Source organism: Peromyscus californicus, unplaced genomic scaffold, assembly GCF_007827085.1.
Source record: "Peromyscus californicus insignis strain IS unplaced genomic scaffold, ASM782708v3 Scaffold_15__1_contigs__length_86483966, whole genome shotgun sequence".
Lineage (NCBI taxonomy): Eukaryota > Metazoa > Chordata > Mammalia > Rodentia > Cricetidae > Peromyscus > Peromyscus californicus.
Genome location: NW_026294447.1, coordinates 70,571,611 through 70,593,150, shown reverse-complemented (window position 1 = coordinate 70,593,150; position 21,540 = coordinate 70,571,611). Strand labels below are relative to the sequence as shown.

Here is a 21,540-nt window from a genome sequence, read left to right as displayed (position 1 = left end):
TACCTACCTTCCTGAGACAGGATTCCATGTAGCCCAGGCTGGCCTTGAACTTGCTATGTAGTCAAGGATGACCTTAACCTTTTTTTTTTTTTTCAGAGCTGAGGACCGAACCCAGGGCCTTGCGCTTGCTAGGCAAGCACTCTACCACTGAGCTAAATCCCCAACCCCGACCTTAACCTTCTTATCCTTTAGCCTCTACTGTCTAATGCTAGGACTCTGGGCATGTGCCAGGCTTGGATTATTACTCATTATTATTTGGTGAGGACATCAGCATGCCATTGTCCTTGTGTGGAGATGACAACCTTGGATGTCAGTCCAAGTTTGAGACAGATCTCATCTGCCACTGCATACAGCAGGCTAGCTGGTATAGGCATGCTGGGATTATCGCCAGCATGTTTTTCAAAGTAGTCTTTCCCCCTCATTTTTATTTTAGCTGTGTGTGTGTGTGTGTGTGTGTGTGTGTGTGTGTGTGTGTGTGTTTTGCCGGTATGGTAAGTCCATGCACCATGTGTGTGTAATGCCTGAAGAGGGCGTCAGATCCCCTGGAACTGGAGTTAGAGAGAGCTGTGAGCAGCCTTGTGGTTGCTGGGAACTGAACCCCAGTCCTCTAGAAGAGCAGCCAGTGCATTAACCACTGAGCTGCCAGGTCTCCTGCCCTCCATCTAGCTTTTTAAGTGGGTCCTGGGGATCAAAGGTGAGATCCTCACACTTGTTCGGCAAGCATTTTACCCATCAAGCCATATCCCCAGCTCTCACTGTTTCTTAAAACACACGCACGTGATTTCAAAATCAGGCCCACAGGATTTGAAGATATCCTACCCTTGTTGGTTTTTATTAGTATGAAGATCAGACTATAACAACTAGAGTCCTGAGATTTACCTGCCTTGGAGGCACGTAAGGCAGTGGTTCTCAACCTGTGGGTCTCGACCCCTTGGGGGGGTCACCTATCAGATTTACAGTATGATTCATAACAGTAACAAAATTACAGTTACAGAGTAGCAACAAAAATGTTTTTATGGTTTTTTTGGGGGGATCACCACAACTTGATTAACTGTATTAAAAGGTTGCAGCCTTAGGAAGGCTGAGAACCACTGATGTAAGAAGAATTTCTCAGAAAGTCGGAGGCTGGCATTGGAAAGTGTAGAGCCCTTTGTATCCCTAGGATTCAATGCTTCTGTGTTAATGACGGTGAACTTTCTGTAGAGATGACCTTTCAAACTAATCCTCCCATGGGAACCCTACCTATCTCCTAACTGCAGGCTCCAGCGAGCCTCCCAATGGCTGGTTGGCAAACAATCCTAAGCTGTTGGGTTCCCTCCTGCTCCGATTATAAGGACACAAGGACATGCACTAACAGAGCTTTTTTTTTTTTTTTTTTTTTTCTTCTAATTTTTTTCACATGAGGGCAGAGGAGTATGAAATTTGGGGTTGGGAGCTGTTAGCGTCTATGGAGCTAAAAAGGCAAGAATATTTTGGGAATATGGAGTCGACAAACACAGAACTACATTTCTCTTTCCCCTGGTCCCTCAGCAAGTCCTCCCCCTAAAGAGGATAGCTTTATTTTTTCTGAGGAGACACATTACCTACCACCCATCAGACTGAACCTCCCGATTTTCCTATTTCAGGACCAAAAGCAGGCTAGCACAGAGCCTCACGTTGACAGAGTGTCAACTACATGCCCTTACTCATGGGAGTGTTCACGTGTCTCATTTCACTTCATACCCACTGCACCAGCATTGTCCCTGGTCAACGAGTGAGGAAAATCAAACTGAAGCACAGAGAAATGAAATCATTCAAAGCTCACATTCATAGCTCATTAATCGGCAGAGCCAAAATTTAACTACAGGCAGTTGGAGGTAATGACCTCAGCAGGTAGCTGCTTTTGCGGTTCACAGGATTCTGACTCACACAGCAGCTACATGGGAAGATAGGGTGGGTGGGCTCAGTGTGAAAGGATACACAAAAGACATCCGACAGTACAGCGGGTGACCCGCTTGCCGTCAGTAACTTCATTACTGACCCATTGCTGCCCCCTGGTGGCTTGCCGGGGAAACTCACAGGCGAGGAAAGTCAAGGACCTAGTGCTGTTGGGATTTTATGTATGGGAGTGCACACCTGCATCCCAGCACTTAGGAGGCAGAAGCAGGAAGATCAGAAAGTCAGGGTTCTCGGATACATTGCAAGTTCAAGGCCAGCCTGAGCTACACCAGACTTTGTCTCAAAAATTAAAAGAGTACATGGATTCCATACAGCAAACTGAGACCCACGACCAGACTAGTCACTTCAAGATTTAATCAATGAACTATTTATTACCTGCTATGATGTTTTGTCTCTATCTCTTTGAGACTGGGTCTCATTTAGCCCAGGCTGGCCTTGAACTCATTATGTAGATGGGGTTGGTCTCAAAACTTGCAGCAATCCTCCTGCCTCTGCCTTTTAGTGCTGAGATTATGGGTGTGAACCACCAAGCCTGGATTTTTTTTTGAGGGGGGGAGGTGGGGGTAGGGGTGGGATGATGGGTTAAGTACACAGTTCAGGCTTGTCTGGAGCTTATGACCCTCCTGCCTCTTGTGGGCTAGGCCTCTTTATTTATTTGAACAGGATCTCAGTATGCTGCTCAGACTGGCTTGAAACTCACAACCCTCCTGCCTCCTCAAGCCACCACCTCCCCTTTTTACCTTTCCGTTTCTAGGCTTCCCTGTTAGGGCAGATGATGTCCCTGTCACCACGCCCCTCTGCTCCTCTTCAGGTGTTGCTGTTCACTAGGGAGTGTTTGCTGCTTCAAGCGTGGTTGGTGGTGAACGATTGTGTGCAGTGAAGCAGAAGACCAATGTCGCTTTCTACGGAGAAGGTCTTGCTGGGGATAGAGAGAATGAGGAAAAGGGCCGTTTCCACTGGCTGCCTACCTGCTGTGGACCTGTCTGGAAGAAGCCAGTGACCACAGCCTGAACACAAATGCAAGAACGGCAAGGTAGTATTTATCGGAAAGCTCAATCTCCAGTGCAGAGAGAGGGTACAAGTTAATACTGTGTAAAAACCAAGACAAGACAAGCCCCTGCAGCCAAGCATCATCTTTAATGAAGACTTCCAAAGAACAAGAACCAAGAGCTGACCACAGAGAAGCAGCTAATCAGAGCTCAGTTTCTGCGGCAGAACACCTCTCGGCCAGTGTCTGGACACTGGAGAGTTTGATCACTATTGCTGAAGCATTGGGGCTTGAGGACACTATGGAGACTCAGTAGACCGACTGGCCAGGTGCATGGGACTCAGGAGGCACTTAAGAGACCAGGAACCTGTAGAGGTAATACCCCCAGCTAGAGGGGAGTCTCTTGGAGGCCATCCTTCACAGTGGATCCATAGCCCTGGGTCAAGTTATCTGACATCCCGAAGCAACCTCCTCCCATCCCTACCGACTGTAATCCAACAGCAAACAGCCATGGAGACTACGTTACTCCAGTCTCCCTCCCCCTTCTGAGGCCTCAACAAAGGCTATCGAGAGGGCAAGAGCTTGAGCTCTCAAGAGAGGGTCGCAGATACGTTTTTGGAGGTCGAGAGGCATCAAACAGCAGTCTTGAAATTCTGTTCATCTTCCGCACTGGTTCAATTTCAGGTCTGATTTCTCTTCTGTGTCTTCTCCTCCCTGCAGCAGCCACGGCCCTCAGCCCCCCAGACTCGGGGTGTCACAGAGTCTAGCCTTTGATCGCCACGGGGATCTCCCAGCAGAAGATCATTTGCTTTTTGTCGTCCTGAAGTTCCCACTTCACCACGAGCTTTATCTGGAACAAGACAAGGAAGTGGGAAATGAAACCGGGACCCGATTTATCACCGTCAATCCGAATTCTCTCCTTTTAACTCACCTCATCAGGAAGCCTGATTAGGATATGGCCACTATCGGTGGCCTTAACTCTGAAGAGTGAACCAAGTCATACCAGTGATGTCATCCAACCGAGTCCAGTCTGTCAATGTAAATTTTCAAGTGTAATATTTCTTCCCTCTCTCCTCTTTTCTAAATCTTATTTTATGTGTATGAACGTTTGCCGGAATGTATGTATGTACATTACCTGTATTCCTGGTACTGGAGTCACATACGGTTGTGAGCTGCTTCTTGGTGCTAGGAATTGAACCCAGATCCTCTGTAGGAGCAGCTAGTGCTCTTAACCACTGAGCCATCTCTCCAGCTCCTCCTTTAAGTTTTCTTTTTTCTCTTTTTAATAAAAACAATTTCTTTATTTTTATTTTATGTGCATTGGTGCTTTGCCTGCATGTATGTCTGTGTGAGGGTGTCGGGTCCCCTGGAACTGGAGTTACAGACAGGTGTGAGCTGCCGTGTGGGTGCTGGGAAGTGAACTTGTGCTTTACACTACTAAGCCATCTTTTCAGCCCCCTTCTTTTTCTTTTTTTTTTTTTTTTTTAAAGATATAGTCTTCATAGCTAACCCAGATTAGCTTTGAACTTACTATGTAGCGTGGCCCTAAATTTGTAGTAATCCCTCGACTTCAGCCCCCTGAATCCTGGGATTTCAGGTGGACCACCAGACCTGGTTATCAAAGGTAGCTCTAAAACCCTTCTCTTCTTTCCTTTTTTCTTCCCGCCCTCCATTTGTTGAAACAGAGTTTTTGTTACACAGCTTTAGCTGACCTAGGACTTGCTCTGTAGCTCAGGCTGGCCTCAAACTTCTGGTCCTCCCGTTTCTGCCTCCTGAGCGCTGAGGTTACAAGTGTGCACTACTGACTTCACTCTGAGATCACAGGCATGTAAACAGAGCCTTAAAAAATAAGTTTTACATTTAAGCCAGATGTTGGTGGCGGTGGTGGCGCACACCTTTAATCCCAGCACTCGGGAGGCAGAGGCAGGCAGATCTCTGTGAGTTCGAGGCCAGCCTGGTCTGCAGAGTGAGATCCAGGACAGGCACCAAAGCTACAGAGAAACCCTGTCTCTAAAACACAAAAACAAAGCAAACAACAACAACAACAAAATTTAAATAGCTTCTCACTTATTTGACAAACTTCTATAGGCTTTTCCCCTTGAACTGTGAAAACAGAAAATAAAAGCTCTTAGATTCTTCAGTGTAAAGAGACTTTCTTGTTAGCTAGAAATAAAAATGCCAGAGCACAAAGGATGGTCCAAAGCAATGGTTCTCAGCCTGTGGGTTGTGACCTTTGGGGTGGAGGGTCAAGCGACCCTTTCACAGGGGTCATCTATAACCATGGGAAAACGGATATTTACGTTGTGACAGCAAAATTACAGTTATAAAGTAGCAATGAAAATAACTGTATGGTTGGGGTCACTACAACATGAGGAACTGTGTTAAAAGGGCTGCAGCATTAGGAAGGTTGAGAACCGCTGGTCCAAAGGCATGTGTAACCGGATAATTTAAAGGACAACCACCATGTGTAGCAACGGAGTTTAAGTTAACTTCCTCGAACTGTCCTCCCCACCCCCACCTCAATGGCCTCTCCTCTCCCAGACAGGCCTGGAACTCACTGTATAACTCACTGTATAGCCCAGGTTGTTTTGAACGCACGTCAGCGCTGCCTCAGCTTTTCAACTGCCTGGAGTGCACATGAGCAGGCACAGCTCTTATCCTAAGCTGATTCTGGATTATAGATCTCACATTCCAACCATGAGCTGTGTGGTTGTGACTGTTTTGTCTCCTGAGACACAGTCTCACTTTTGCATCCCAGGCAGCCTAGAACTGTGGAACTCACTAGATAGTCTAGGCTGGCCTTCAACCCATAGCAACCCTCCTGCCTAAGCCTTCTAAGTGTTGAAGTGTGAGCCATTGTTCTTTCTAATTTTGTAATTTTTTAAAGACAGGCCTCGCTATGTAGCCCTGGCTGGCCTTGAACTCAGAGATCCCCCTGTCTCGGCCTGCTGAGTGCTGGGATTAAAGATGTGCACCAACACGCCTTTTTTTTTTTTAAAGATTTAATGAGCCACCAGGACCAGCAGTGTAGTTTTGTCTACAAGTATTTGAGCACCATGTGCATGCAGTGCCCTAAGAGACCAGAAGAGGGCGTTGGCACCCCTAGAACTGGAGCCATGGGCAGAGTCATCCAGGAGCTGGGAATGGACCTGGGTACTTAGAAGAGCAGCAAGTACTCCTAACTGCTGAGCTAACTCTCTGGCCACCCACTTCTAATTCTAATAAAGTAGTTCTTTATTGAAGGGGAAAAAGCAATTGCTTTACTTCCTCCACCTTTCTCTCGATTCCTCTCTAACGGTGACTACTCCTGCTCCCCTGCAGAAAAGCAGACATTCTGCCTGTCATTAGTACTACCACTGTTTGTCACTGCAACTGTCTTCACAGCTTGAGACTTGAGGAACAGTACCATGCACATTCCTGAGAACTTGACTTTGTTTTCACGACTTGTAAATGCTACTGTTCAACTTGGTGTGTAAACTAACAGCTTACGCTGTTTGTCAAGCTAAATGCAAAGCACCTACTGTGGGTCGGGCTCTGACACACACTCTGCATGCTAACTGAGGCTGTGAACTGGTTAGCCATCTACACATCTTTACCATCTCCAACAACCCTTAAACCAGTGGTTCTCAACCTTCCTAACGCTGTGACCCTTCAATACAGTTCCTTGTGTTGTGGTGACCCCCAACCATACAATTATTTTCATTGCTACTTCATAACTGCAACGTTGCTACTGTTGTGAATTGTAATGTAAATACTGTGTTTCCCGATGGTCTTAGGTGACCCCTGTGAATGGGCTGTTTAACCCCAAAGGGGTCACGACCCACATGTTGAGAACCACTGCCTTAAACATAGACTGCTGGTAGTTTTCTTAGAATGTCTGTTACTTGTTACCCATTTCTAGAAAAGATTGCATCTGGATTCTACTTGGCTTCCTTAAAAAACAAAAACAAAACTCCTGCTAAGATCGGTGACACATGTCTGTAGTTCCAGCCCTTGGGAGGCTGAGGCAGGAGGACTGCCTGTTTGTCTCAACACAAACAAACAATTCCAGAACAAAACAACAAAGTAGCTCTTTATTTATGGGAAAAGAGCAATTGCTTTCCATAGTCCATTTTTCTCATGGTTCCTACCTGAGGGCGACCACCCCAGCACTGCCTGCAGAACAGGAAGTAGGTAGAGCAAGGCTGTGGGCTGAGGGAACATCTCTCCAAGGAAATGCTACTGTGGCCCTAAGGGCTCCCGCTCTTTTGTCAAGAGCATGGAGAAACCAGGACCCTGAAGATGCTGTCAAGAAAACTTAGACCTTTTACTATTTGCTAGCTGGCTAAAATTGTTTAACCCTGCACAGGCTTTGGACTTAGGAGCCCTGCCTCTAAATCTAAGCACCAAGACTTCTTGGTAAATCAGACTTGGACTCTGTTTGTAGTACATAACATCAGAGGCTTACAATTCTTCACTTACAAGCCAGAAATATTAACACCACTCCACAGGGAGCTCCTGGGGATTCGGTCTACAAAAAGGGCATTCTTGGGTCCCTCAGGCCTTTTCAGCTTCACCAGAAATGACAGGCCCTTTGCCCCAGTCCCTGCTTCTTACTCCCAGCCTCCGATGTCTGATCCAGCCCCAGGGCCTCCGGTTTGATCAAGTGTCACTTACAGAGGGGTATTCACTCTTCACTGGCAGTTTATTCAGGTAGTTGTAGACCTTGTCTTTCTGGATGGGGCAGCTGATCCCACACTTACAACCGTCAGGCTCAGGAATAGGGAAGAACACTGGGAATCCTGCCAGGATGCCGTATACAGAGGCGGAGCTGTTCTCAGACTGAGTGCCTAGGAAGACAGAGAGCAAGACCGGTGAAGGATTGTGTATCTGCACATCTAAGTCAAGTCATCCAATATTCTCAAATGCTGGATGGCTACTGCAGCAGATCAGAGTCTCTTCCTTCTGGCGTCTCCATTTTCATGCATAACCTGTAGCACCTAGCCCTGGTGCATAGGTTAGAAGGAGCGTACTCCCCATCAAGGGAATCAGACTACCTGGACAAATAACCTTACCTACCAGGACCACTGACTTCTTCTGTCAGTGTGCACTGTGTGTTTTAAATGTCACAGGTTAGCCGGCAGTGACGGGTAATCCTTTACATACTGGGTAAGATTAAAAGAGACCGTCATTTCTTGGTCCCCTCTAGCCTCTACACTGAAGATAAGCAGGAGGGATAAAATTATTATCAGATTAGGGCAACTAGTTATCACAGTTCTCAGGCACGCGTGAAGAGGTTCTAAAGAGGCCACTGCGCTCATGCCTCCGACTATCAGGCTACTGAGACAACGTGCCCCAAGGAACTGGAACTGCCCCTGGAATTCTTCCCGCAAAAGAAGGAACTTGCCATGCAAGAAGGTCACAGGGTTCTGATAACTTGGAGACAGGTCAGGAGCTGAGCTAACAATGGATTACACTTGACCAGGATTGCGTACCTCTTGCCTTCTATCTGAACCTAACCCACCTCGACGCCATCAGGAACGGCGAAGGGCTCACTAAGCCTCTTGATTAGTTCCTCTTCCCAGTGTGACCATATCCAGCAAGTTCCCTTTCTCTGTATTTCACTCTCACCTGTCTTTTTAATTAGAATATCAAGGAGGAGGCTGGGCCTCCCCTGTCAGGCCGCCAGGGCCCAGACCTGTACCCCCAAACCTCCAGTTAATGTTACACGCTGTTGTGGTATTTTGGAGATCCAGGGTACTGGCTGTATTTCATCCTTTTAATTTTTAAATAGCAATTTTTAAAAAAAAGCCTAAAATCCATGTAGCTAGTGGGGGAAGGGTGTGAACATGTTACAGCACAGGTGTAGCGGTCAGAGGACAACACTCAGGAGTCAGCTTTCCCCTTCCACTGTGTGGATTCTGGGGTTCAACTCCAGGCTGTGAGGCTTTGGCAACAGGCACCTTTAGCTGCTGAGTCATCCCACGAGCTCCCAATTTTATTATGCTTTTAATTTATTTATTTTCATTTTCATGTGCATTGGTTTTGCCTGCATTAGCATCTAAATGAAGACATCAAATCCCCTGGAATTGGAGTTATAGACAATTGTGAGCTGCCATGTGGGTGCTGGGAATTGAACTCGGGTCCTCTGCAAGAGCAGCCAGTGCTCTTAACTGCTGAGCCATCTCTCCAGCCCCTTAATTTTATTTTTTTTAAAACGCATTTCGTCAGCATCTTGATCAGACTTTTCATGATCAACAAAACAGCTGAAGAAAAGTATGCATTAGAAACCCTTCACAGGGGCAGAGGGTCCTGGAGAGTAAGTCTGCCAGGTAAGAATACTAGTTACTCTTCTGGACGACCCAGGTTCGATTCTCAGCACCTACATGGAGTTATCCTGGAACTCACTATGTAGAGCAGGCTGGCCTCTGTAGATCCTCTTGCCTCAGCCTCCTGAGTGCTGGGATTAAAGCTTGTGCACCGCTAAGGTTGGCTAGGAGACCCTTTCTAAGACATGCTGTCAGAGAAACGACAGCCTGCGGCCATGCTTCCTCAGCTCTTGTATAATATTAGAGGGACCAGCCTTAATATTATACATCCCAGGGGCTCAGGAGACGGAACTACGAACGGCGAGGACTGTTTTCGGGAAATAGAATCTCAGCACACCAAGCTCTTTAGTCCATTCGCTTTAATTCATCATTCAGTCTCTAGCTTTTTTTTTTTTTTTAAAGATTTATTTATTTTTATAAATATATTATTTATTTATACAGCATGTGTGCCTCCAGGCCAGAAGAGGGCACCAGATCTCGTTACAGATGGTTGTGAGCCACCATGTGGTTGCTGGGAATTGAACTCAGGACCTCTGGAAGAGCAGTCAGTGCTCTTAACCTCTGAGCCATCTCTCCAGCCCCCTCAGTCTCTAGCTTTACAGTTATATACCCAAACAATTACAATCCTCCCCTCCACCCAGGTCACCCGGCCTGAATTCCTGTGTGGTCATAAAGGCAGGTAAGAGTTTCCTCAGGCAGTGATTGTCAGGCTTCCAGGGTCAAATGGAGGGGAGATAAGAATCACATAGAGGAGCAGTAATTGTTAATTATCATTTGCAACCCAAAGGGGAAGTGACTAATGAATTAACTGAAGGCTAAATTTGGGTAATATCTAAGAAGAGGGATCTTATGTGCTCAACTATAATCTTAAATGTGATTGGTAGAAAATGTTAAAAATCTATAAGTTAGCCGGGCGGTGGTGGCGCACACCTTTAATCCCAGCACTCGGGAGGCAGAGGCAGGCGGATCTCTGTGAGTTCAAGGCCAGCCTGGTCTACAGAGCGAGATCCAGGAAAGGCGCAAAGCTACACAGAGAAACCCTGTCTCGAAAAACCAAAAAAAAAAAAAAAAAAAAAAAAATCTATAAGTTGCTAGGTCAATGGGAGAAAATAAAACTGTCTTCTTTTTTCCTGTGGCTCATATCTGTCCAAGCTATCTGCCGGTTTTTTCTGCAGGGTGGGGGAAAAGTGTACTTGGTTGCTAGGCAACCTGTGTACAGCTAGATGCCTCTGGTGTAAAGGGAGATCTGGAACTAGAGGTAAGATTTGGGAAAGGAGGAAGTTAAGCTTAATTGGCACATCTGTCAGACCTTCTCAAACAGGTAGCCTGGATGCTTAAGTCTGTTCTTAGAGAGTACAGAGGTATCTCTGATAAGGTACTTTCCTTCAACTGGGGATGGATCTGGCCGGATGCTGCCAATGATAATTACAGGGAGGCTTGAACTGGGGTTCTGGCTGAGCATAGCTGTTAGCACACAGGTTATCTAAATATTCCTAGAAGTGGTTAGGTAAAGAGTTAGAGGTCTATAAAGTTAGTAAGGATGTAAGAAAGGAGGGTCCGAGCTAAATTGTGTAAAGCTATTACTTAACGTCCACCTGACCTAGGCGGTGTCTCCTTGTGGAATTTACCTTAAATCAGGAGACTTTCGTGTGAACTGTTATTACTGCTAGTCCTTGAAAGTGGCTAGGGGAGATATCTGATTCCAGAAAAAGCCTTTCCTGAGGCTGTTCTCCAAATTCCTGGAATGTGTATGTCCAGAAAGTGATCAGTCCACACTGTTAACTCTTCTTAGGGAAAAATCAATTGGGAAAACTATGAAGGCACACATGATTTTCATAACAGAAGACAGCTGATATATAACAAGCCAAATAACACCAAAAGCTCCTTGGAATTTGGCTTCCTCTGGAGGAATTCCTTGATCCCTCCAGGTAGTGACTTTGCCATAACCAGCTGAGTTCTTATGATATATTCCTGCGGCCCGCAGCACTCAGCCTCAACAGAAAGCGGTCCTTAAACTTTTTTTTTTTGTTTTTGTTTTTTTGTTTTTTTTCGAGACAGGGTTTCTCTGTGTAGCTTTGCGACTTTCCTGGAACTCACTTGGTAGCCCAGGCTGGCCTCGAACTCACAGAGATCCACCTGGCTCTGCCTCCCGAGTGCTGGGATTAAAGGCGTGCGCCACCACCGCCCGGCCCGGTCTTTAAACTTTTTGTGTAAGAACGTGTGTGCAAGTGTTTGTGTGTGAACACACGCCTGAGGCTGCCTCAAGATGCCGTGCGCGCGCCTTGTTTTTTGAGACCGTCTTCTTGGCCCAGAACTTACCGATTTGGCCAGGGTTGGCTGCCAGTGAGCCTCGGGGACCTACCTGTCTCCACATTCCCATTGCTGGGGCTAGGAGCCTGTTGCCAGGACAACCATTCCTGGCATTTTACATGGCTTCTGGAGATCCATCTGAGGTCTCTGTGTTTGTATGGCAAGCATGTTACTGACGGAGCTATCTCCCCAGCCCTCAATTGAAAAAAAAATTTTAAGTGAGGCATGGTGGCTCCTGCCTTTAATCCCAGCACTAGGGAGGAAGAAGCAGGGTGTGTGGGGGGGATCTCTGTTAGTGTAAGGCTGGCCTGGTCTACATAGTGAGTTCCAGGCCAATTAAGGCTACAGGTGAGACCCTGTCTTTGAAAAAAAGAAAAAAAATTTTTTTTTTTTTTTTTTTTGGTTTTTCAAGACAGGGTCTGTCTGTGTAGCCCTGGCTATCCTTGAACTTACTCTACAGACCAGGCTGGCCTCGAACTCACAGAAAGGATATTGCTATTTAATCCAGGCGAGCTTTGAATTCTCTTGCTTCATCCTTCATAGTGTTGTGACTATAGGCACCAACTACTACATGTGGCTGTTTCATTCTTTCTGTGTGGGGTGGACACGGCTTTCACTGACAAGGCTGTGTGTGTGTATGTGTGTGTGTGTGTGGTGGGCATGGCTTTCACTGACAAGGCTGTGTGTGTGTGTGTGTGGTGGACACGGCTTTCACTTACAAGGCTGTGTGTGTGTGTGTGTGTGTGTGTGTGTGTGTGTGTGTGTGTGTGGGGTGGGCATGGCTTTACAATGCCATGTGTATATCCACAGGTGCATACACAGGAGACCAGAGGAGGACATCCTGACTTCTGCCCTCTTACTCTCAGATTCTCAAAGGAGTACTCTGAGATAAAGTCTCTCACTGTGCTGGCTGGTCTTGTGTCAACTTGACACACAAGCTAGAGTCATCTGAAAGGAGGGGACCTCAGTTGAGAACATGTCTCCATAAGATCTGGCTGTAGGGCATTTCTTAGTGATTGATGGGGGAGGGGCCAGCCCACTGTGGATGGAGCCATCCCTGGACTGGTGGTCCTGGGTTCCGTAAGAAAGCAGGCTGAACAAGCCATGTGGAGCAAGCCAGTAAGCAGCACCCCTCCAGGGCCTCTGCATCAGCTCCTGCCTCCAGATTCCTGCCCTGTTTGAGTTCCTATCCTGACTTCCTTCAATGATGGAAGTGTAAGCTGAATAAACCCTTTCCGCCCCAACTTGCTTTTTGGTCATAGTGTTTCGTTTCAGCAAAAGAAACCCTAAGACACTCACTAAACTGGAGCTAGGCTGGTGGCCAGCAAGGCCCCCACTCCCCACCATCCTCCAGCCTCTGTACTCATAGCACTGGACTTAAAGGCATGTGCGCAGCCACACCCAGCGTTTTATGTGGGTGCTGGGATCTGAACTCAGGCCCTCAAGTTTGTGCAGTAAGTGCTCTTACCCAACTGAGCCAGCTCCCCGGCCTCTATTGTTTTTGTTTTTTTTTTAAATAAACAAGCAGAGGGGATAGGGAGGATTAAGAAAGAGAGAGCTCATTCTCTGAGCTTTGAAGCAAGCAGTGCTGAGAACTCTGGCTTCTAGATAGTTCATGGGAGAGTAAACAAAGGAAGCGTTGAAGACAGCTGCTCTGTCCAGGAGAAGCATTTTATACTTGTCTAGATTCTTTAAATTTTTAAAAATTTTATTTTCATTTATGTTTATGTGTGTGTATGTACACATATGTGTGGGTGCCTGTGCAAGCCAGAGGAGGGGCATTGGATGGCCTGGAGCTGGAGTTCCAGGTGGTTGTGAGCTGCCACGTGGGTACTGGGAATCCAACTTAGGTCTTCTTCAAGAGCGGCAAGCTCTCTTAACTACTGAGCCATCTCTATCTGGTGCACAACCTCTGCCTTTAAAGTGTGCGTGTGCGTGTGCGCGTGCGCGTGTGTGTGTGTAGTGTGGAACAATGCACTTGTAGGAATTAGTTTTCTCCTTTGACCATGTGGGTTCTAGGGACTGAACTTAAGTATCCAGCTTGGTGACAAGTGCCTTACCCACAGAGCCATTTCACACATAACCTTTCCTCTCTTTTGAGATAAGGCAGCAGTTCTCAAGCTGTGGGTCGCAACCCCTTTTGCGGGTCAAACAACCCTTTCACAGGGGTTGCCTATCAGACATCCTGAAGAGCAGCTGTTACAATTCAAAACAGCAGCAACAAACAGAACTGCATGGTGGTGGTGTCACCATGACATGACGAACTGTATTCAAGGGTCGCAGCACTAGGAAGGGTGAGAACCACTGAGATGAGGTCTCTCCGTGTGGCCGTGGCTAGCCCGGAATTTCTATAGTGTGAGGCCGCTCCTGGGCTCATGATTCCTCCCCTGCAGCCTGGCTTGAACGAACACTATGCAGAATGTTAGCATTTGTGTCTGTCCTTTCTCCACCTCTCGCTGTCTCGGTCAGGTCCCCAGGGCTGCACTGGAGGCAGCAGGAGCCCAGGATGAGAAGGGTGTCTCAGGACACAGTTGTGGCCCTGGGGGTTTCCTGCTGGGAGACAGCAGACTGCTACCCTGGCTTCAGAGAGGCGCTCACACAGTCCTGACTCACAGCTAAAGTCGGCACAGCTCCCAGCTTTTACGACATCCTTTTTATACGTTGTGAAACTACTCTGAGTTTGTTTTTTGTTTTCCCCTCCCTACTTCCAGCCAGAACTGTAAGTTAAATATGCTTCCTTTTATCAATCCAGTCCTCCAGGTTTAATGGAGAGTTATGGACCCAGATTCTGTCCTGTCCAGCAAAACAGTGAATTCTAGCTTTGTGCAAGTCAGAGAGGAGGCTGACAAATTCTTGACAGCCAAGCCATGGTCCCCTACATTCCTATGCTCATTCCAACGCCTCCCATTTCTACTATGGTTCGGCATGAATTGGAGGTAAAGTCACCACATTTACTCACCGCTAGCGAAGGTGACATTGACGCTGTAAGAGTGGCCTTTGTATAGCTCACAGGGCTGGTTGGGACATGGACTCACATTCACTTCCTTTATAATTCCCACCTTAGAGCCTGCAAAAAAAGAAAAGTGAATTTAAATAGGAGGGAAATTACATCACTGAGGCTGACAGCACCTCAGAAGTGCGTTCCTCTCTCGGGGTACTTGATTTTCTTCTGACTGGCAAGAATTCGGGGCTGGGGAGAAGGCTCAAAAGGTAAACGAAGCACTTGCTGCACAGTATGAGGGTCTGAGTTTGAACCCTCAGAGCCTACGTAAAGCTGGGTATGGCCATGTGCATTTGCAACCCCAGTGTTCTTACAGAGGCATGGAAGTAGAGAAAGGTTAACCCTGTTAGCTTTCCAGTCAGCTAGCCTGTGGGATGCAGCCAGTATAGTGGCGAAGAAACCCTATTTCAAACAAGGTAGAGGCAAGGACCCACATCTGAGACTTCCTCTCATCTCTACATGTGCATATGCACCTCTCTCACACACACACACACACACACACACTCAACACACAAAATAATGCAAAAGTTGAGAATCTTGGTACTGCTAAAATCAATCCTATAAACTGAATGAAAAGCTAGTTGATTTCTTAGCAAAGAGAATACTAACTTATCTAATTAAGAAATATAGTGAGACCGTGTTCACATAACACTGTATTAAAAAAAGCCAGGCATGGTGGCCCACACCTTTAATCCCGGCACTTGGGAGGCAGAGGCAGGCGGATCTCTCTGAGTTCCAGGTCAGCCTGGGCTACACAGAGAAACCCCGTCTCAAAGAAACCAAAAACTAAAAGCAAACAACAAACAAAAAACCTAAAGGCTCCTAGATTCTTGTCTTGCTTTTTCCCTTTCTCCCCCCCTTTTTTGTGGGGATACTTGGGAACGGAACTCAGGGATCTTCATATCTTATCTTAAATTCCTTTAAAAAAAATTCATTTATTGTATGTGTATGTGTACATGCATATGTGCCACAGTGCATGTGTGAAGATCAGGGGCAAACACTTTTAATCTCAACACTTGGGAGGCAGGGGCAGGCAGATCTCTGAGTGTGAGGCTAGCCTGGTCTACAGATCGAGTTCTAGGACAGTCAAGGCTACAAGAAGAAACCCTGTCTCAAAAAAACAAAAAACCAAAAACCAAAAAGAAAAAGAAAAAAAGAAATAAACAGTTGTGTTAGTGGTCTGGGTTAGTTAGCCAAACTTGGTTTTTTAAATCAGTGGTACCTAAAACCCACTGTCTTATGAGTGAGTGGCTTATAGAATTTAAGAGGAACCACCATCTCAATCCTCAATAGAAGAATGGTCCTGAAAAGAGGAAACAGTTCCCTCAAGAGTGGGAGGACCGTCCCTTAAAGCTGAAGTTCTCCATAGTACTTCTGCTTTCCTGTTGGTCACGTTCTCCAGAGCAGGATATAGGAGGCTCACTCACAGAGTCATGAAGTACTCTGGCTCTAACAGGCAGGATCTCCAATCCTAACTAAGTCATTAAACTTTGACTTTTCCCAGAACCAAGCAGAGGAGGAAGAAGCCGGAGGTCAAGACCCTTACAGCTTCAATCCACTCAGGGTCCGGCTGGGACCAGGTTGGTCGGTCGGTACATGCAGCACTTGGACGGCTAAGGCGGCAAGAGCAGAGTTTGAGGTCAGCCTTGTTTCAAACAACAGACACATAAAGAAAAAACAAACTTAGGTCCCAAGCAGGGTTGACTCACCCACTCAAGATGGACGAAAGACCAGCTACACCAACAGGTACAGTAACCCTTCTAGCAGAAGAGCAGGTATTTGAGATACTGCGCTATGAGACCACTCCAACAACGGACCCCAATGGCTTGGGCCAGGGGCCGTGTGCCACGCTGGTGCCAGCCAGATGAGAGACCTGCTTCCCAGGAAGAGATTTCACAGTTCTGACAACTCGTCAGACCACCTTGCAGGACAGACCTGAGCCGACTACCTTATTATTCATATCTCTTGCCCTCGATTTCAATATGAACCTCTTAGAAGTACCTGGAAGATTGATGGGTGGTTCCTTTGTATGTTCTTTCCAACATGGCCACACTGAATAATCTCCTTTCTAGGCTTTTCAGTGTTACTTGCTCTTTTCAAAAAAAAAATTTTAAGATTTATTTATTTATTTATTTATTTATAGGCAAGATTTATCTGTGTAACTTTGGCTGTCCTGGAACCCACTCTGTAGACCAGGCTAGCCTCAAACTCAAGAGATTCGCCTGCCTTTGCCTCCTGAGGGCTGAGATTAAAGGCGCACGTCACCACTGCCTGGCTAGGTTTATTTATTTTTGTGTGTGTGAATGTGTTGCCGACACATATGTATATATTATACATGGTACCCATGTAGGTCAGAAGAGGGCATTGTATCCCCTGGAACTGGAGTTATGGATGGTTGTGAGCTACCAGGAGTGCCGGGAACTGAACCTGAATCCTCTAGAAGAGCAACAAAGTGCCCTAAACTACTGGGCCATACCTCAGGCCCCCTTTACTTGTCTCTTTAACTGGCCTTTGAAATGTGTGGCCAGGACTAGCTTGTCAGGGTGGCCAGAGCCCAGGATTTTACCCTACACACCTCCTTCCTCTAACAGTAGCAGTTACCAGTTATGAGTGCTCCACCCTAGATTTCTTTTCCTCTCCAGTAAAATTATTCAGCTAAGGGCTGCACAGTTACTAGAAATAATATACTTGTAAATACTACTACTTATGTTTAAAAAATAACGGTCAGAAAAGCAAAGGTAATTCAAGCCCCTGCCTGCCACTGGACAGCAGAACGGGAGAGAATGAGAAACAACAGTGTCTGTGACAGGTAGGGTGGCGGTGACAGGTAGGGTGGCGGTGACAGGTAGGGTGGCGGTGACAGGTAGGGTGGCGGTACTTTTCAGCTACTGGAACTGAGGGGGCAGACTTAGGCCTATCACCTGGGTTTGGAGTCTAAGGCCAACTTCTTACTGCATAGCCTCAAGGCAAGTTTAACATCTGAGGCTTGGGGCTGCCCTAAGGGTAGTGAGCTAACATATCCTCGGATCTGGAACAAGTCGTACCACTGAAATCATTGACTATAATCATCATTATTTTTGGGTTCGGTCCAGGAACTGAAACAGCTGCTCCTGGGTGGGGAAGCAAGGCCTCCTCTGGCATGAAAGCTAAGCTTCTCACCTTAAATACACTTCACGGACAACAGTAACGTTTACAGCCAACAGTATGGACTCTGGTCATAAGTTGTGGCTACATGGCCTGCTATGTAGTTTCCAGGTTAGCTTAGAACTGGTCATGGAGAACATGAAATGACAAAGTGAATGCGCTTGACTTCCTCTACCTGGGCTCGCCCTCAGCTTGGAAGGGTCCCTTGAAATTCCCTCTATCATCAAACCCGATTGATGAGCTAGTCCCCTCGGGGTCTGTAAGTGACACTTTGCAGTCCCTATCTCCCAGCTTGCTGCACAGGGTCCACGCTCTTGGCATCCTCTCACTGTGTCCCATGACTGGAGGTCAGGAAAAATAAAGTTGAACATCCGGTGCTCCTGTGGCAAGGCTTCAGTGTCCAGCTCTACCTGCTTCTTCTAAGTTAGGTCACGTGATCTCACAGGATCAAAGTAAAGGGTACTTACAGTTCTTTTGTGTGGTTTTTTTTTTCCCCTCCCCCTACCCCCTGACAAGAGGTTCCGGGACTTCGAATGTCAACAGAACAAACCCCTCAGTTCCCACTGCAAATATTGCATAAGTAAGTAGTTCACTAGCTTCCAGGTCTCACTTGAGTTAATTCCACCCCAGGAGAAGGTGGGCACAGAACGGAACGCAAATCTTTTCATCGGGGTGCTGAAATTTTTACCTTGCATTTCCTAATTCAAAATCTGTCATGGGAACCCCCCTTTCTTTTAAGTTCTTTATGTCTGAGAGTAAAAGTACTTGCTACCAAGGCTGACAACCTGAGTTCAATTCCTGGAACCCACACAGAGAAAGAGGAGATACGATTCCTACACGTTGTCTTCTGACCTTCACACGTATGATGTGCATGTGTGGGTCCTCCTACATACACACACACACAAATAAATAAAATATGAAAAACAAGTTCTTCCCAGAGGTATATACCTGTCTTAAAAAAAAAAAAAAGTAGGCATGGGGGTACATGACTTAGATCCCAGCATTTCTTTTCTTTTCTTTTTTTTTTTTTCTCCTTTTGGTTTTCTCAAGACAGGGTTTCTCTGTGTAGTTTTGGTACCTGTCCTGGATCTCGCTCTGTAGACCAGGCTGGCCTCAAACTCACTGATATCCACCTGGCTCTGTCTCTCAAGTGCTGGCATTAAAGGCGTGCGCCACCACCGTCCAGCTGATCCCAACATTTCTTAATGTAGAGGCAGGCAGATCTTTTTGAGTTCAGGCTAGTCTACAAAGCTGTCTCAAACAAACAAAAACCAACTGCAACATGGGCTGGTGAGATGGTTCAGGGGTTAAGAGCACTGACTGCTCTTCCAGAGGTCCTGAGTTCAATTCCCAGTAACCACATGGTAGCTCACAACCATCTGTAATGAGATCTGGTACCCTCTTCTGGATTAAAAATGTACAGATAGAGCACTCACATACATAAAACAAATAAATAAATTAAAAAAAAATACTGAAGGCCAAAATGACTGAAGGCCAATAGGTCAGAGACTTATCAATCAACCTCCTGCTTCGCTGTAGGATTTTAGACAAGTCAGTCTATGTGCTCTGGTTTCCTTCCTCTGAAACAGATGTTGAAGAATGAGTTAATAAAATTGATACAGTGCCTTCATCTGAGTGCTGGGCCTAAGGCTGACAAAGGACAGGTGGGAGGGAATATCTCTGTGGATAAAGTGCTTGTCTTGCAAGCAGAAGACCTGAGTTCCATTTCCAGAATCCACACGGAAAATGCTGCCCCCCCACCCCCCAGCCCAGCACTTGGGAAGCAGAGTCAGCCTGGTCTGCAGGGCAAGTTCCAGGACAGCCAGAGCTACAGAGAAACCCTATCTCCAATAAACAAACAAACAAGCCACTCATGGCAGCTCACACATGGAGGACCACAGAGCTCCCTGTCTAGCCAATCTAGACTAACTGGTGAGCCGCAGGCCAGTGAGAGCCACCGACTCCAAAGAAGTGGGTGGCCATGTCTCTAAAGAAGTAGATGGTGTTCCTGATGATGATAGCTGAGGGTTGTACTCTGGCTGCCACATGCTTGGGTACACATGAACACACACACATCTTAAAAATAGAATAAGAAGTAAGAAGTTTAACAGAGGGAAAACAGCCACTTTCAACAAGCCTCCTAGTTCAGTGAAATGGCATCTGTGAAGTCCTACCAGGCAGCGGTCCTTATTAATCAACCCAGTTTCACACGCCCACCTTTGCTTTTGCCTCAACAGGAGGTTTGATAACATCTAAGACAAAGTATGAATTCCCTTTAATAAATAAAAAGTATTTATTGAGTTGTTACTGAGTATTGCCTGGATACTGGCTACAAAGAAGCATACTTAACTTGGTTCCCCATTCAACTGTGTGACTTTAGGAAGGCTTACTTAACCTACCCCACCCCCACAGCCTCAATGAGGGTTATCTGAGCGTGTGCCTGTGCCTCTGAGTGCTGGCACCAGAGGCATTGGACTCCCTGGATTTGGAGATACAGGCAGTTCTGAGCCACCCAATGTGGATGCTGGGAATTGAACTCTAGTCTTCTGGAACAGTACGCACTCTTAACCAATGAGCCATCTCTCCAACCCGACCTAATGACTCTTTAATTCAATGATTCACTGTGATCTCCATGTTTCTTTCCCTCCTGCTCACGTATTTTACAAAATCAGTTTTTGTCTTTCACATATCTCTACGCCTTTCCAGCTCTAATCGCCACCCCGCCCCCAATTGCTTCAGCAATTAATTGCATAGGCTTGACTGGATGAACTCGAGATTTCTACCCTCTGTTGTATTTTTTTCAACAGAGTCCCGCGGCAGCGTTGGGAGGAAGTTAGGTGTCATATCACTCGAAATACGAGTTTTATGGGAGACAACAGATCAAGAATCACGAAATTCATTAGCCCAACTGAAACCCTACTTTGTAAATGATGAGAACTGGTTTCTGTCTTGTCAGCAAGAGAAAGGAAGACAAAAAAAGCTTAGCTGGCCAAACTGGGCTACAAAGTGAGACTGCCTCATACCGCCCCCCCACCCCCACCCCCACACCGAGTTTTCTTCAAACGAACAAAGGGGAAAGGTAAGAGAAGATACAAGGAGTAAATCAAAAGGAATTCTCTGCCCATCCCCTCAATTTGTGTTGGATGCAGACCTGCTGTCGACCCTATTGTTTTATGGTTCCACTACACTGCCCAAGCTAGCCATGAATTCGCAACCTTCCGGTCTTCTCCCCGTCCAGTGCTGCGACTACATGCCGGCTTGACTGATGTCCACCCAACAAACTTCAGAGAACTTCAGCACAAGGTTCACCTTGAGAGTGTAAAGATTACCTCAAAACACGCGTTGCAAGGAGAATCAAAGTTGTGCGGGGATGGGGATGGGGGTGGGGGAGTGTTAAGTTTCATCAAGGCTGGTGGTACCTTCGGACTCAACCCATCCCGTTCCACCCTGGGTCCGCGGCTGAGCTTCCACGTTCTACGAACCCGCCCCAATCCAGCCCCCGGGCTCAGGGCTCACCGCAGTCCTGGAAGTGCAGGGGCTCGGCCTGGATGAGGGCGACAAGCGCCAGCAGTAGGATCGTGGCGGCCAGGAAACGCATCGTGGATAAGAAGGCTCCGCCGCAATCTAGGAAGGAAAACGCAGCTGGGGCAGTCACAAGATAAACTTGTCACGGCGGACTGAGGGAGGAGCCGGGTCAGGCCACTTGCGACCAGTAACCCGCGAAGGCCCGCCCGCTCCCCGCCCGGGGCTCCAGGGCGCCTGGCCAGCGGCTTGCCCTTTATCTCCGCCCATCTCTTCCGCTCCCAGGCGAGGCCTGCCGAGATCCCGCTCTTCCTTGCCTGCGTCCCAAG

At 46.9% G+C, this 21,540-nt stretch overlaps 1 protein-coding gene across 1 annotated transcript; it reads right to left on the bottom strand.

Moving 5' to 3' along the window:
- Nucleotides 1-3,056: 3,056 nt before the first annotated feature.
- Nucleotides 3,057-21,504, bottom strand: Npc2 (NPC intracellular cholesterol transporter 2). The gene is made up of 4 exons (XM_052739292.1): nucleotides 21,206-21,504; nucleotides 14,504-14,611; nucleotides 7,583-7,755; nucleotides 3,057-3,776 (listed from the first exon to the last, which is right to left on the bottom strand). Exons 1-4 carry the CDS (start codon nucleotides 21,285-21,287, stop codon nucleotides 3,690-3,692), a joined length of 450 nt encoding a protein of 149 aa, XP_052595252.1. The 5' UTR covers nucleotides 21,288-21,504; the 3' UTR covers nucleotides 3,057-3,689.
- Nucleotides 21,505-21,540: the final 36 nt, after the last annotated feature.

Coding starts and splice junctions, on each gene's coding strand:
- Npc2 (XM_052739292.1), bottom strand. CDS start 21,287: ATGCGTTTCCTGGCCGCCACGATCCTACTGCTGGCGCTTGTCGCCCTC. Junction 7,756..14,503: donor CAATGTCACCTTCGCTAGCG/GTGAGTAAATGT, acceptor CTGTCTTCCTAG/GCACTCAGTCTGAGAACAGC. Junction 3,777..7,582: donor TGAAGAGTGAATACCCCTCT/GTAAGTGACACT, acceptor GTCTTGTTCCAG/ATAAAGCTCGTGGTGAAGTG.